General features: G+C 44.3%; 1 protein-coding gene across 1 annotated transcript; it reads right to left on the minus strand.

Annotated features, from left to right (window-relative positions):
- Positions 1 to 5883: 5883 nt before the first annotated feature.
- On the minus strand, positions 5884 to 16010 carry LOC121005692 (P43 5S RNA-binding protein-like). The gene is made up of 9 exons (XM_040438466.1): positions 15885 to 16010; positions 14367 to 14467; positions 14201 to 14294; positions 10079 to 10167; positions 9003 to 9076; positions 8850 to 8930; positions 7325 to 7554; positions 7168 to 7221; positions 5884 to 6129 (listed from the first exon to the last, which is right to left on the minus strand). Exons 1-9 carry the CDS (start codon positions 16008 to 16010, stop codon positions 5884 to 5886), a joined length of 1095 nt encoding a protein of 364 aa, XP_040294400.1.
- Between the last annotated feature and the right edge of the window lie 305 nt (positions 16011 to 16315).

Below are 16315 nucleotides of genomic sequence, written 5' to 3' on the forward strand. Positions count from 1 at the left end.
AACATCTTCCTAATTTTTCTGTTCGCTTAAAAAAAAAAAGTGAAATTTTTGTAAAAACTTTAAAGAGTTCACCTAAGATTTGTTTGGAATTTTCTTCTCCTGATGGACTATGAGGTGACTACTGCATGAGGTCTCCTAAGCCCAAGCCTTCCCAGGTACATGCAATTCCATTGGATGAGGTACTGAACCTCAATTTTATCACAAGGTGGTAATCGATAATCTGAACAAAGCACTCAAACTCTTTCTAATCATTTATTGGCAGGCATACCGCTCCATATGGTCATTGGTTCCAGCAGTTTTAAGGCTTGTGCGTTTACCATTTTACAATTAATAAAGCTGCGGACGATCACCACCCAACATAAAAAATATATTAAAGCATTGTTTTTATTTTATTGAGGATAGGTGGAAGGCAGGAGGGAGAGCAGTAATGTTGGGCCAGAGGGGTGGATGCTGGGCATGTAACACCCTAGAGTGGTGTTACCATTCCTGCACCCTGCTACTGTCTCTAATGGGCTAACAAATGTAATCTTTGTATTTCTGTCCAGGTCCTCTACATTGTGCAATGCTATGATTACTATGCAACTGTTTGTTACATGTAATATGCCAGGTGGCAGTGAAAATGGCAGACCTATACTTAGAGAGACCGGAACTCTCCATTCTCCCCCCCCCCCTTTAGAGAAAAGTAGGCCAGTCCTGCTTCCTACCATAAGAGGGGCAGCAGTTCTAGTTCTCCGCTAGTCTGGACAGGAGAGAAGGGGGGGCGGCACAATCAGGCGTACCCATGTCACCTGAAGCAGCCTGAGGGTGCATTCACATCACCATTTAGCTTTCCGTTCTTCTGATCCATCCAGAGAGAAAAGAAAAACAGGATCCTGTTGCATCAGTTGTCATCCATTTGAGCACTTTCTGTATTAGATCCGTTTTTTTTTTTAGATTGAAACAAAAGTACATGTAAAAAAAAAAACTTATCCGAGACAGAAATGTCTCAAAAAGGATGACAGGACCCGTTTTTTTTTTTTTACTGGTTCCAGTTTTTTCCCCTCTCTCTTCGGCCCCTTTCACACGGGCAAGAATTCCACACGGGTCCAATGCGTCAGGTGAACGCATTGCACCCGCACTGAATCCAGACCCATTCACTTCAATGAGGCTGTTCAGATGAGCGGTGATTTTTACGCATCACTTGTGCGTTGTGTTAAAATCGCAGCATACTCTATATTCTGAGTTTTTTTACGCAACACAGGCCCCATAGAAATGAATGGGACTGCGTGAAAATCACATAGCATCTGCAAGCAAGTGCGGATGCAATGCGATTTTCACGAATGGTTGCTAGGAGATGATGTTAGTAAATTGATAGTCAATTTACTGTATTATTTTCCCTAATATGGTTATAAGGGAAAATAGCATTCTTAATACAGAATGCTTACTAAAAATGGTTGCTTGAGGGGTTAAAAATAAAAGAATTAACTCATCTCATCCACTTGATCGCGCAGCCGGCATAGTCTTCTTTCATCATCTTTCAGCACAGGTCCTGCTGAATGAAGATAGACGATCCTTCTATCTTCATTCAGCAGGACCTGCGCTGAAGTCACCGAGCTCACCATGTGGTGAGCACAATTACATCAAAGGTCCTTTTGCAATCAAGTGGATGAGATGAGTTTTTTTTATTTATTTTTTAACCCCTCAAGCCACATTTTAGTAAACATTCTGTATTACAAATGCTATTTTCCCTTACAACAATGTTATAAGGGAAAATAATTACATCTACACAACACCGATCCCAAACTTGAAGTTCGGGTCTGGGTACCACATTCTTTTTTTTTTATCACACACGTTCAAAACGCATTGCACCGTGCGATAAAAACTGAAATCGCATTCAAAACTGACTGAAATTGTGTGCGCACTTGCGCGGGTTTCCCGCAATGCACCTGGGACGCCCGTCTGAAAGAGGCCTTCTGACAGATCAGAAGAACGGAAAGCTAAACGTTGATGTGAATGCACCCTAAGCTCTGCTGACCATGGAAACAGATGTCTGGAAGCCAGAGGAACTCGTTCTTTGCTCACCATAAGAGATCAGCAAGAGGAATAGACCTAAAGTACAGAAACCAGACAACTACTTTCACACTTGCGTTTGGTGCGGATCAGTCATGGATCTGCACAGACGGATCCGTTCAGAACAGATCCATTTGTATTATCTTCAACATAGCCAAGACGGATCCTTCTTGAACACCAATGAAAGTCAATGGAGAACGGATCAGTTTTCTATTGTGCCATATTGTGTCATAGAAAACAGATCCTTACATTGTGTGTCAGAACGGATCCGTTTGGCTCAGTTTCATCAGACGAACAGTAAAATGCTGCAAGCAGCGTTTTGGTGTCCGCCTCCAAAGCAAAATGGAGACGGAATGGAGGCAAACTGATGCATTGAGTGGATCCATTCAGAATGCATTAGGGCAAAACTGATCCATTTTGGACCGCTTGTGAGAGCCCTGAATGGATCTCACAAACGGAAAGCCAAAACGCCAGTGTGAAAGTTGCCGAACGGGTGCGGACCCATTCATTCTCTATGGGGCAGGAATGGATGCGGACAGCACAGTGTGCGCCGCCGATTTTCCGGTCCGCGGCTCCGAAAAAAAAAAAAAAGAACCTGTCCTATTCTTGTCCGCAATTGCGGACAAGAATAGGCAGCTCTATGGGGGCGCTGGCCAGATGTATTGCAGGTCTTCAGTACACTACGGACGTGTGAATGGACCCTTAGGCCTGGTTCACACCTGAGCGTTTTACAGCACGTTCCTACACGCTGTAAAACACTCAACAAGCGAAAACCCATGTTTCCCTATGGGCATGGTTCTAACCTGCGCGTTTTACAGTGCGTACAAACACGCTGTAAAACACCCTACGCCCAAAGATGCTTTGGGGCCTCTGTGGTCAATCGCAAGAACACGCGTACGACACTAGTTTCCTATTTCCAAAAACGCGATGTAATACGCCCTGAAAACGTCTGACAAACGCGCGTAAAACGCGCGTATCAAATACGCTCAAGTGTGAACCAGGCCTTAAGCAGTTTAGTGCAGCACAAGTATTTAAGCAAGCCTGTCAGTACAGCAGAGAAAGAGAGAAAGCAGAGTTATTACGTTTGCCTGCCAGTTTATGCCAAAGCCTGCTGGAACCATGACAAAGTCTGCAAATCATTTGGATGAAAGTTTATTCAAGTAAAGCTGTTGTTGAATTTCATCAAGGTCTTGGGGTACTTTCACACTAGAGTTTTTCTTTTCCGGCATAGAGTTCTGTACTAGGGGCTCTATACTGGAAAAGAACTGATCAGTTTTATCCTAATGCATTCTGAATGGAGAATAATCAGTTCAGGATGCATCAGGATGTCTTCAGTTCAGTCTTTTTGACTTTTCAGGACGAAAATACCGCAGCATGCTGCGGTTTTCATCTCCGGCCAGAAAAACTGAACACTTGCGTGAATGCCGATATTTTTTTCCATAGGAATGTATTAGTGCCGGATCAGGCATTCAAAATACCGCAATGCCGGATCTGTCCTTTCGCTCTGCAATGGAACTGCTTGCCAGATCACTCTGCCGCAAGTGTGAAAGTACCCTTATTTTCTACAACCCTCAACTATTCCCATTTTTTATGCTATAGAGCCTAAGCCTGGGGTCCTGCTGTATTCAGGGAGGAGCACTGTGACAAAGGCCATACCACACCACTCGACATTCCAACTAAGATCCTGGGACATGACTGGGTCCTGGGGGGCAGCACATTGCAAGCATAACAGCAGTCCCTGCTCCTGAGCAGTCTGACATGAACACTACATGTGAGCAGCTACAGACAAGCATTTCCATGTGCAGATGGTTGGGTGCAGCACAGAACTGCACCACAGGTTGTGCACCCTTGTGTTACAGCCTTTGTTAACCTTGACAGGTTCTACATCATGTATGGACAGTTTCTGGCTCTAGCCATTACTAATGTAGCTTCATTGTCACCTTTTAAAATTTTTATTACCATGCAAAGTAAGAAGACTTCACTAGCCACACCACATAAAATGTAGTAAAACAAAGGGATGAAGTGACTGAACATTGCAACCCCCAGTGCCAGTATGGCATTAAAGGGGTTACCCAATATCAAACTCTTCTTCCCCCCCCCCCCCCATATGCCAGGCCCCTCAGAGACTATACTTGCCCTGCGCCACTCCTGGTCCCCGCACACTAAAGAAACATCTGGGGGGAGCAGCCAATGGCAGGTGGGAACGAGCCTCCCTAGCGTCACCTGCAATGCTAGGGAGGCTCGTCCCTGTCAGTCATCACCCCCCCTCCCCATTCACCGGATGTTTTCATCCATGTACAGGGAGAAGCAGCAGCGGTGGCACGGGGACCGGGAGCAGGGTAAGTATATTTCCTGTGAGTGGCATGGCACATGGGGGGGGGGGGGGCAGTTTATGATATTGGATAACCTCTAAGCCTCATGCACACAACTGTCCATTTTGCGGTCCACAAACCTGCAAAATACAGATAGCCCAAAAAAAAAATATATAAAAAAAAAAAATCTATCTAGAAACAGCACAGACCAAGTAATTAACTATAACGGGTCAGTGGTCTCAATCTTACAATCTAGCACATGTCCTATACTTGGCTGCAAAATGAAGATCAAAGACCCATTGAAGTCAATAGGTCTGCAAAAAAGGTGGATCAATGTGGACTGTAACCATTTTGTAGACCACAAAATACCTATTGTTGTGAGGCCTTAAGCTGTAGACCTGGAAGTGGAGAACCGAATACAGGATTCACAATTGATGAGTTGACAGCTTTTAGGCGGAGATTACATGGTGATTGTGGACAAATGTAACCACCAAGCATGGCAGTGCAGCCATTTAAAAAATAAATATCAAGTTGCAGCAAGAGATTCCATCTCTGCTGTTTATTTTTGCAGTTCTGGGGTCACCAATTTGCAAATCCCACTGCAACTCCATTTCTGTGGCTGCAGGGCAATCCTTAATGTGCGATAGCCAACTTGCCCTAGGTCACCATGCAGCCCCGGCCTTAGCAACACTGTTAGAGACAAGAGTCCATAGCCTAAGGAGTTATTTGGGTAAGGCAGCACTGGTGACAGCGCTAAAAACACATACCCAGCTGCAGCAAATCCCTAGCCCTAGTGGCCTCCAGACCAGCAAGGAACAGGGCAGTATATAGGCAATCTTATAACGCGGGTGGGGTGGGGGTAAATTTATCAAGTCCTGAACTTGGCCCTTAGTATTTGTTAGTAGATCCTGTTCAGTGGGCTGAATGGCAAATGCCCACCCTTCTAGGGGCAATACACCTGTTCTGCCAATTGATAGCATGGTAAGGAGCACCTGCTCAATATATTGTTTAGCCAGTTATCCAATCTGATTAGTTACTCCTTAAAATGCAGTATGAGGGGCCAGATCTTTAAGAGTTGCTTTTGGTGACAATGGAAATGACAGGGCAGAGTGACTACTCTGCAGCCAGCAGTAATTATACAATCCAGACTCTGAATAGACCACAGCACCACCTGGTGGTTGGTTGATGAAACAGTCACACAAGTTGAAGACAAGCGATTTATTGTCTTTATAAAGGACAGTATGACCATTTGAAAATAAAAGTAGCATTACTTGCTAAAATTAATAAAAACTTGCCCAGAACCTTCAAAACTAAAGTATAGTTTCATCTATATATAAACAAAAATACTTCAATATGAAGATACTGTCCACAGTATTCATCATTGCCTGGGCTATCTATTCTTCCATACCAATTATAAAGAAAGTTGCAAGAATCTATTGCAGACCTTCATACAACAGAACAGTGGTGAGAGCTGAGGAGCGCAAGTGAGAACCTAAATTCTCTGTAGGAATAACCCATCTCGTCAGGCAGCTTTTTCAGCCCTGGCCCGGGCAGAAGGCAGGTGGAAGAGGCTGCTCAGGTTCACTTCTGGCTCAGCAGGATCACGGAGCTGTCGCTCATTGAATAAGCCAGAAAGGTTACTCTCCAGCAGGGTCTTGCTCCGAAACCCAAGTTTCACATTAAAGAGGCGACTCAGATTTTGCTCCACTGCAGGCAAAGGATGATGGTACCTTCTTACACGCCTTGAGGGTTTCAGATTGAATTTAAGCTGAGGAAGAGGATTAGAACATTTGTAAATGCAGACACAGTAGCAGAGAATAAAAATACAAGACAAATTGCATTATGCCATGATATACGGTAGCTTGAGAACGCAAGTTTGGTGAATTACTCCAAACTCAATTCAACCATTACAAGATGTACAGGCCCTTCATGGGCACCTTTTGCTGTACAGGACCATTCTTGGTGGTGCAGTGGTTAGCATGGCTGTCCAGTAGCAGCAGGGTCCCTGGGTTTAAATTTATTTATTGTATGCACTTATATAGCGCTGACATATTCCACAGTGTTTCACAGACATTAGCATCCAACTGTCCCCAATTGGGCTCACAATCCAAGTTCCCTATCAGTACGTCTTTGGAGCGTGGAAGGAAACCAGAGTGCCCAGAGGAAACCCATGCAAACATGGGGAGAGCATACAAACTCCATGGAGATGTTGTCCTTGATCGGATTTGAACCCAGGACCTCAGCGCTGCAAGACACTAAAGATAACCACAGCCACTGTGCTAACCCAATCTGACCATTACCAGTGGTATGGAGCTTGTACATGTTCCTACTGTTTGTATGGGTTTCTTGTAGGACAGGGATCCACAACCTATGGAACTCAAGCTGTTCTGAAACTAACTCCCAGCATGCTCCATTCACTTCGGTGAGATACAACAGCCAAGAAACCATGCATGCTGGGAGTTGTAGTTTCACAGCAGCTGGAGTGCCGAAGGCTGCTGAACCCTCTTCTAAGTTCAACAGTTAATGGTCACCATCTGTAGAAATACTGATTAATATGAAAATGGCCCTTAGTTGACCATTCCTCCATCAGTGGTGCTTGCTGGATAAGTACCAGGAGATACAGAAGATCTGACTGGTAAGAGCCCAGCTAGTTATGTCCACTTGCATATCAGGGCTAACTATTGCAAAACATGACAATGATAACATGTGCTGGAGGCACAACACGTTCAGCTACCCCAGTGCTCATTTTAGAGTATCCCATTGTCTCAATGTCCATTTCATTACCAAAGGGTCTTTCTATCCATACCTTCATCTTTTTCTTTTCTGGGTCATGTGCAACAAGATGACGAAGCAAGCTTTCCTAAGGAAAATGGGGGGGGGGGGGGGAAAAAAAAAAAAAAATATTAATGCAAGACTTTATACCATAGCCGCTGCCACCCTGCAAGCCATTGTGAACTACATACTCTCATGGCGAAAGTGCGGTCGCAGCCGGCGTGGTAGCAGTGGTAGGGCTGCAGACAGAGATGGATCTTGCGTATGTGATGAGTTAGGTTGAAGACAGTGTTAAAGGTCTTCTTACAGTCCTCTCTGGGGCAGGTATAGACGACGGGTTTGAACACATGGGTTAGTTTGTGTTTCCGCAGGGCACCCCTGTTCTTAAAGGGCTTATTACACTTGGCACACTTCAAGTCCACTAAAGAAATTCAGATATTGAAAGAAAATTAGAGCCTACAATTTTATGTCTATCTTCAATATACACATTTTTAGGAATAGGGGAAGATTTACGAAAACTGATGTAAAGGAAAACTGGCTTAGTTGCCCCTAGCAACCAGATTCCCCTTTTATTTTTCAGTGCTCCTTTTTGAAAATGAAAGGTGGAGTGATTGGTTGCTATGGCCAGCCAAGCCAGTTTTCAATCACACCAGTTAATAAATTGTCCCCATGGAATATAAAACACAGCAAATTTGTTAATGGGTTTACAGTATTCAAGAAATCACGGCTGCTTTCTTCCAAATCTGTCCTGACTGGGTTGAGTATTGCTGCCCAGCCCTATTCTCCTCAATAAAGCCAAGCAAGCAATACCACATACAACCTGTGGACAGGTGTGAAGCAGTTTTTTGCAAAAGGAGACCAATTTCATAACACTTTTTACAACTTTCATGCAGGGGTGCACCGCCAATGAGGTGAGGCGACTGCCTGAGGCAGCACCAGGTAGGGGCAAGAGGGGAGCAGCAGAAGGACCACGGGCAATGAGCGATTCAATTGTTGAAACGCTCATCTCTACATATTCAACTGCATCATTGTACTCAGGACAGCAGTATAGTTGAATGCCATGACGGGGCACAGGAGCGATGTCTCCCTGGCCCGCAGTTTCCTCCAATTGGCTTTAGTCCTAGTTCCTGTAGCCGGTCAGAGGCCGGTGTCATAATTATCGTGCTCCCTGAGGGGGTGCTTTCATGACTAGTGTCCGGTTCATGGCCCAAGCCCCTGGGTGGCGCACACAGGACCAGCATCGTCCATTTCCAACAGTTTTGGACCATTACATTGGTATTTTAACCAACATTTAAGACTAGTTTCACACATGTGTTTGAGGCTGCTAAGGGCTTATAGATTTTTGGGCAGTCTATAATAGGGATCAGCAACCTCCAGCAGTTCTGAAACTACAACTCCCAGTATCATTCTCTCACTTCTAGTGGAGTTACAAGAATAGCTAAGTGCATGCTGGGAGTAGTAGTTTCACAGCAGCTGGTGTGGTGAAGGTTGCTGATCCCGATCTAGGCAAAATGGCACTTGCACTACTGTCTGGGAAAATGTGACAAACCCAATGACTCCATTATATAGTCAGCAGGTTCCAACAGGCAGTCATTTCACAGACAGTGCCTCTTATTTTCATTCTGGAAACAGAAGTTAGCTACAATGTGAACAAAGCCCAGGCTACACAGCTGTACCTGTATCTACATGACATGTAGACCTCCTATAAAAACTTACATGGATGGGTCTTCCGATGCGTCTGCAGAGCCGACCAGGTTGGAGAGGTAGTTTGACATCCTTGGAAAGGGCATCGGTAGCCTAAAGATTACCAAGTAAAAGTTACTGCCTGATAAGCAAGGCCTTTGAAAAATACCATGTGGTAGCAGTTACCTGCATGGCGCCGGATGTGGCCTGCAACACCGGCTTTAGATTTGGATTTCCATTCACACCCAGGCTGGTCACAACTAAGAACCAAAGACGGAAAAGCAGATAGTGGAAGTTAGACAATAAGTTATTACAGGCCAGCCTAGTCACAGAGACCAGGTTGTCATTGAAGGATGAACAAACCCAGAGTACACCAGATTAAAAAAATAAAAAATGGATCAGTATTACAGGTTACTGGCCTCCCTCCCTGATTCTCAGACCTTCTTTGAAGGGGACCTGTCACCTCTCCCAACGTGTTTTTAGCAACTACCTGCATTTCCCAAGTAATGTCCATTCTTGAGCACCTTTTCATACAACTACTTTGTGCCATTGCCTCATTCCTACGAGAGGTTTATGAATGAATAAAGGTCCACCTGGGTGTTATCAGATGGACGTTGATCCCTACACAGGCCAACACTGGCAGCACTGACTAGATAATATCAGACTCTTCAGGGACACATCCAACTGTTAACACCCAGATGGACCTTTATTGCAGGCAATCCATTAAGGTAGTAGGAAGAGGAAAAATGCAAAACAGTCATAAGAACAGATGCTCCACAATTGTTACTACACTGAGAATGAAAGAAGTCACGGGCAGACATATCAGGAGAGACAACAGGTCCTTTTTTTTTTTTAAAGGGGGTTATCCTCCAGGATCACATGCCATACATTGGGGCACATGACCCTAGACTGATTTGAACCATGCATGTGAAAAATGAAACCCTCACTAAGCTCTGTGGGTTCTAACCAGGCTACGATAACAGTATGTGATCCCGCAAGTGGCTGCCGCACAGACAGGAGTGCAGCCCAAGTGAGATTACCCTTTTAAGGACTGCAAATGTTGCGGTCAAAGTTCTCAGGATTCTGCTCATTCAGGAGAGCAAATATAAACCTGTAAGCATTTACTATGGCAAAACGGAGGGCTGCAGGGTGGTATTCCATGCAAAAGAATCCTTCCAGCTCCAACATCTGCCATATATCCCCAAGAGGGACATTTCCAAAGACTAATGCACAGTTTCTACTGGCCATCATCAAGAACTCACCGAAACAGGGGCTCGCCACTATGTTCTGAGAGGTGCAGTTTTAAGGCCTTTTTCTTTCTGAAGGTCTTACAGCATTCTTTCACTGAGCACTGGGTTGAAAGACACCAGACATTGCTTATAATATGAAATAGCATTTACACTTACAGATTAAAGTAGTCAATGAAAGGGGTTAAAGCAACCTTGTGGACTGAAGGCAGTCACAACATTGTAACCCGTAATTTGTTAGGATCTAGCCCTATATGAATAATTGGCCTTATAACAGAAGCCTATATACATAGAGCTCAAGTACTGACATAGTCTGGGCTGCTTTGGACTTCACTATATAGATATAAAGGAGACCTTAAAGATGAAACAACCCCTTTTCAGACTGAAGCTGGACCAAAGATAGCCATCCCCATGATCAGCTGTTTGCACCGGGAGAAGTTGGTGAGATGGGGAGGCATTACACATTGCATTTGCGTTCTTTTAAAGTAAAATAGAAAAAAATAAAACCACCACATGTTTTTACTGCATGTGTTTTTTTTTTTTTTTTACACAAATGTATGTCTGTACTGTCTATGCAGTTTTCCTACAGGTGAATGTTCCACCTGTAAGAAAACTGCATAGACAATCACCAGTGAAAAAGCACAATCATTGTACAAAGGAAAGAATGGAACCCATCTGCTAAGAGTAATAAAGGCATCATTGTCATGGAAGAACCCATTTAATTGTGCCAGCTCATGAGACAAGCTAACATTCTGGTTTCCTATTAAAGGGAATGTATCAGAAAATGTCCCATTTTTAAGTTAGGTTTTTATGTTAAAGTATATTCAGGTTTTGCGATGCTGATGACCTATCCTCAGGATAAATCAGGAACCACTTCTTGGTCTGTACAGATGGCAGTTTACGGAAAATGAACAGAAGCTTATAGCACCCATCCCTGCAGTTAAGCCCCATAGGTTGCATGCCTGTAAACCGTGTACCGGGGTGGGCACCCCGGAATACAGTGAAGTCACGAACAAGGAAAGCAAGCCTAACACCAGCTTTTGCCAAAACAGAGTTTTACTTAAATGTGGCAATAAACACAACCACGCATGTTGAGAACATACAATAAATGTACATACACCCAGCCTGAAGGCAGATACCCTTGTGCTACACAGCACGGCGCCCTCCAATGGATGAAGGAGGAAAGTGAAGTAATTTACCTACTGGCGGGCACAACAAAACTGACACCTTGCCTCTTATTACCCTAAAAACAAGAACCACTGTATGGGTGTGTTACGCGTGATCCTGCAGTGCAGCACAACAGTTTACAATCCTACCAAGTTCTACAGTATTCCCCCTCCCATAACTGGTCCTGTAACACGAGCCTGAGTATTCCTCCTGAGCAAAAAAAAAAAACCACCAGCCTGGCTCGAGTTTGAGAATTTTATCAGCTCTCCACTGTGAAATGTCACTTTAAGTTATGGAGTCCTTGAAATGAACAGTAGTAACACTTTTGGCCTGACAAACCGAAACCCTAACTACAGGCCTGGTCTCAGTCTCTAGGCACCAACAATGTGATAAGGTGCGTGCACGATCTTACCAACCCAGGTCGGCTTTGTACCTGCTGGTCACTCTGAACAAAAATTCTCTAACAAGCATGCGGTACCACAGTGTATGTTGCTTTGTTCCTCTGCTCTCATCAGCATTCCTGGCAGCAATCCTCCTTCCTCTGGACAGAATCAGGGTCTTGGACACGATCAGCTTCACTTAGCTGCAGCTCTGGTCACTGAGGGATGCTCACACCTGGGTGCCGTCAGATTCTCTGCTCACACAGTTCCTTAGTTTCACCTCCCTCTAAGATGGCTGCTCTCCTTCTCTTCTCTCTAGACTCTGTAAACCCCACCTCTCTCGTGAATATTGAGATATGTGCAGTCTATAGCCGTTAGGAAACAGCGGAATCTTGTGGCCAAACAGCAGAATGTCAGTCCAGAACATTTAATTCAATCTACACAAACAGTGCTCAGACAAGGAGAGCCATTTCCCCATCTCACATGCCACTAGGCCTAAAGCTTATAAGGCAGCAGAACGACAGGCAGCCGTCATATCACTGCAACCTTTGTTGATTTTCAGGCAGCATGATGTCACAAACACCTATGTCCCAAAGCAGATGTTACTGGCTTCATCACGGCACCACTTGAGACCTGGCAAAGTGGGTAGCAGTAATGTACTTAACATTACTTGCACCAGATGATGTCTGGCCTGCATGGCAGACAGGTGAGTATTTTGTTTATATAAATATGTACACTACTCAAAAGATTAGGGATGAGCGAATCAACTTCGGATGAAACATCAGAAGTCGATTCGCATAAAACTTCGTCCCAATTCTTTACAGAGCAGGAGCTCTGTACAGTATTAGAATGTATTGGCTCCGATGAGCCGAAGGTATTGCCTCGAAGTCTCACGAGTCTTCCAGTAATTTTATAAATTAATTTGTACTGTAAAAAAAACATTTCCCAAACCGAACCAGAGTTTGGGAAATGTTTTTTTACAGTACAGTTTATGAAGTTATTATCCGAAGTCTCATGAGACTTCGCGAAGCAATAATCAGCTCATCGGAGCCAATACATTCTAATACTGTACAGAGCTCCTGCTCCGTACAGTATTGGAACAAAGTTTTATGTGAATAGACTTCGAATGTTCCACCCGAAGTCAATTCACTCATCCCTTATTAGGGCTCTTTCACACTTGCGCTGTTCTGTTCCGGCATAGAGACGACTGAACTCCATGCATTCTGAATGGAGAGAAATCCGTTCAGGATGTCTTCAGTTCCGGAACGTTTTTTGGCCGGAGAAAATACCGCAGCATGCTGCGCTTTTTGCTCCGGTCAAAAATCCTGAACACTTGCCGCAAGGCCGGATCCAGAATTAATGCCCATTGAAAGGCATTAATCCGGATCTGGCCTTAAGCTAAACGTCGTTTCGGCACATTACCGGATCCGACGTTTAGCTTTTTCGGAATAGTGTCCTGGCAGCCATGGTAACCAAAGTCCTGTTTGCCATGGTAAAGTGTAGTGGGGAGCGGGGGAGCAGTATACTTACCGTCCGTGCGGCTCCCGGGGCGCTTCAGAGTGACGTCAGGGCGCCCCACGTGCATGGATGACGTGATCGCATGGATCACGTCATCCAGGCGCATGGGGCACCCTGACGTCATTCTGGAGCGCCCCGGGAGTCGCACGGACAGTAAGTATACTGCTCCCCACTACTACTATGGCAACCAGGACTTTAATAGCGTCCTGGGTGCCATAGTAACACTGAACGCATTTTGAAGACTGATCAGTCTTCAAATGCTTTCAGTTCACTTGCGGTGTTACGGATCCGGCGGGCACTTCCAGCAAATGGAGTACACGACGGATCCGGACAACGCAAGTGTGAAAGAGGCCTTAGGGATATTTGACTTGTGGGTGAAATTTTAGGATGAACCTAAAATACACTAACCTTTACAGGCGAACTAAATGTGACCTTCTGTAAACTTTTGAATGCACATGTCCAACTGTTCAATGTTTTGGTACTTTTTGCATAACTTGCAGGTTCTCTAACAAGGAGCTTAACAGCAGAATTCACAACAGGTGTTTGATCCATGAACCGTCCAATAAGTTTTCTGGTTCAATTAGAATTGGTATATAAACAGTCCTCCTCATCATGCCGTTCATATTTTGACATCACAAAACCAAGACGACACCTTGATCAACAGTACCACACCATTGCAAGGCTTCAAGCAGGAGGTTCTCAGACAAATGGCCACTGACAGTCAGCAGGTTGCAACAGAGATGCAGAGAGCCTGGAAGTGGACTACATTTGGCCACATCCCACACTGATGACTACTTTATTGTGAAGAAAGACATGCGGAACCAGATGAATGCCACAACTCCAGGCACATTTAAGGGAGGTGAGAGGCACCCAATTGTCAGAACTTTCGAAACGGCTTACATCTGCGTGGTCAGGGGGGGGGGGGGCATTATAATACAGGCCAAGCACTACAGTGGGGTGTATTATATGTACAAACTACATAGGTCACGAAAAACAGCATCTGAGTTTGCCTTCAAGATCAGTGAAGAACACTTGCTAGGAAGAGTATCAGCACTACAGCACCTTCACTTACCTTATGGGGGTCCTCTGTCGCATGTTTATACTTTTGGTGACGTTTAAGGGTCTTCTTTGTCACAAAAGCAGCCCGGCAGTCAGCAGAGGGACAGCTGGAAATAGTCAAGTTATTATAGGTTTAGTGCCTGTTTTATAAAACATACACAGTACAGAATGGGACTTACATGTACTTTTTCAGTCCCATGTGTTTCAGACAATGATTTTGGAGCTGGGTTCTACGGAGAAAGGCTTTCTCACACCCTTGTTTGTCACAGCGCCATGGCTTCTAGATACAGGGGGAAAAAAAAAATATATAATATTTAACACTACTGATAACCTACATGGTTTGGAACCAATACCATCAATGAATCACAAGCAATTTGCACTTTAACCCAAATGGGATAGAATGGCTACCAACTGAACATTACATCCCAACAGGGCAGAATATGACATCCGAGAGGCTGGAGTCACATGACCATTATTGATTCCGCTACCACGGACCACAACGGAATTCGGAATCCATATCGGGATCCTCCGCTAACCAGAAGCCGAACTTTAGACGCCGAACTTAAAACAGAAGTTCGCTCATCTCTAGTTATGGGCAACTAAGACAGTTTTCCTTTGCATCAGTTTAAAACCTCCCCATTGTGTGGAATCTACTGACTGCATTTAAAGTTATTCACTGGGCTTTTAATATTGATGACCTATCCTCGGGATGGATCAATATCAGATCGGAGGGGGTCCAACATCCAGCACCCCCACTGATCAGCTGTATGAAGGGAAAGCGCATGTGCAGTCTCCCTTTTCGCTTTCTGCTCGCTGCTGCTAGGTCTATGGTGAGCAGAAAGAGAAGGGAGAGCAGGTCATTTTCTGAGGACATTCCCTTTAATACTCAGCAAAACAGACAGTCAAATGAAATACATTAACGGCGGTGCAACTTCGTATGCACCAAAAGACAAAATGAAATAAGTCTGTCTAATTACACACAAAAAAAAAAAAAAAAAGCGAGCTTGATGAATGTGCCACACGACGCATAAAGCCAGCCTTAACATAGGATCCAATCCTGAGACCCAGGCAATGCCCCAATAAACACAGAAAACATCAAAGTATACTATACTAAACTACACTACCTTAAAGCACAAGTACACAAAACCAGGGAGTACGTAAAGAGCTGTATACAGGATACAGGAGAGGGGAGCAGAGGACCACAGTTAACTGCCCAACCCCAAAATTGTTAGATATGAGATATAAAGGGGCTGCTCACATCTCGTTTTTGCTGTACATCAAGCCAATAGGTTTGTAGACAGCAAACATAGTAATGTATTACTGAACATACCCCTAGACTATAATTGGGCAACTGTAGTTCAGAAGTGCATACTTTTGACTTCTGTCCCGCAAAATAAAGTACAAACAAGAACAGCATAACATACCATGCTTCTGTCCTACCCAAATTTTATATATATATATATATATATATATATATATCATACATTTATATAGCTTTACGGGGTGTCTAAACATATCCACTTGACTTACAGCAAAAACAAGATGTGAACAGTCCCCAATACTGCAGTTACAGTGCACAGCATTTTACACTATTACATGATAAAGTCACAAAACAGTAAAATAAAATTTAAAAAAGCGCTTAAAAAAATTCACATCCAGCACAAGATAAGTGGACCCCACAGTCCTTCCCTTCTCACCTGTCCTGTGTGTTTAGCCACATGTTCTCTCAGTCTGACTTGTTTCCTGAACTTGGCCATACACCCAACAGATGGGCACATGAGAACAGGCTTCTGCTCCTGCTTACTGGCCACTTGGTTCTGCATATTGGCTAACGCCCCCACAGCTGCGCTCCTCCATGTTATATAAGCCCCACTCCTGCCCCAGGTGATCTGACTTATACAAGCTGACCGCACTCCTCTCACTGATGAAGCAGGAGCTGGAGACATATCTGATTCAGCTGCCATATAGCAAATCACATGCCACCAAGACATGGGGGATATTTATCAAACTGGTGTAAGGTAAAACTGGCTTAGTTGCAAATAGCTACCAATCAGATTCCACCTTTCATTTTCCAAAGGAGCTCTAAAAAATGAAAAGTGGAATCTAATTGGTTGCTATAGGCAACGAG

The sequence above is a fragment of the Bufo bufo genome, chromosome 6 (assembly GCF_905171765.1).
Source record: "Bufo bufo chromosome 6, aBufBuf1.1, whole genome shotgun sequence".
In the NCBI taxonomy this organism is placed as follows: Eukaryota; Metazoa; Chordata; class Amphibia; order Anura; family Bufonidae; genus Bufo; species Bufo bufo.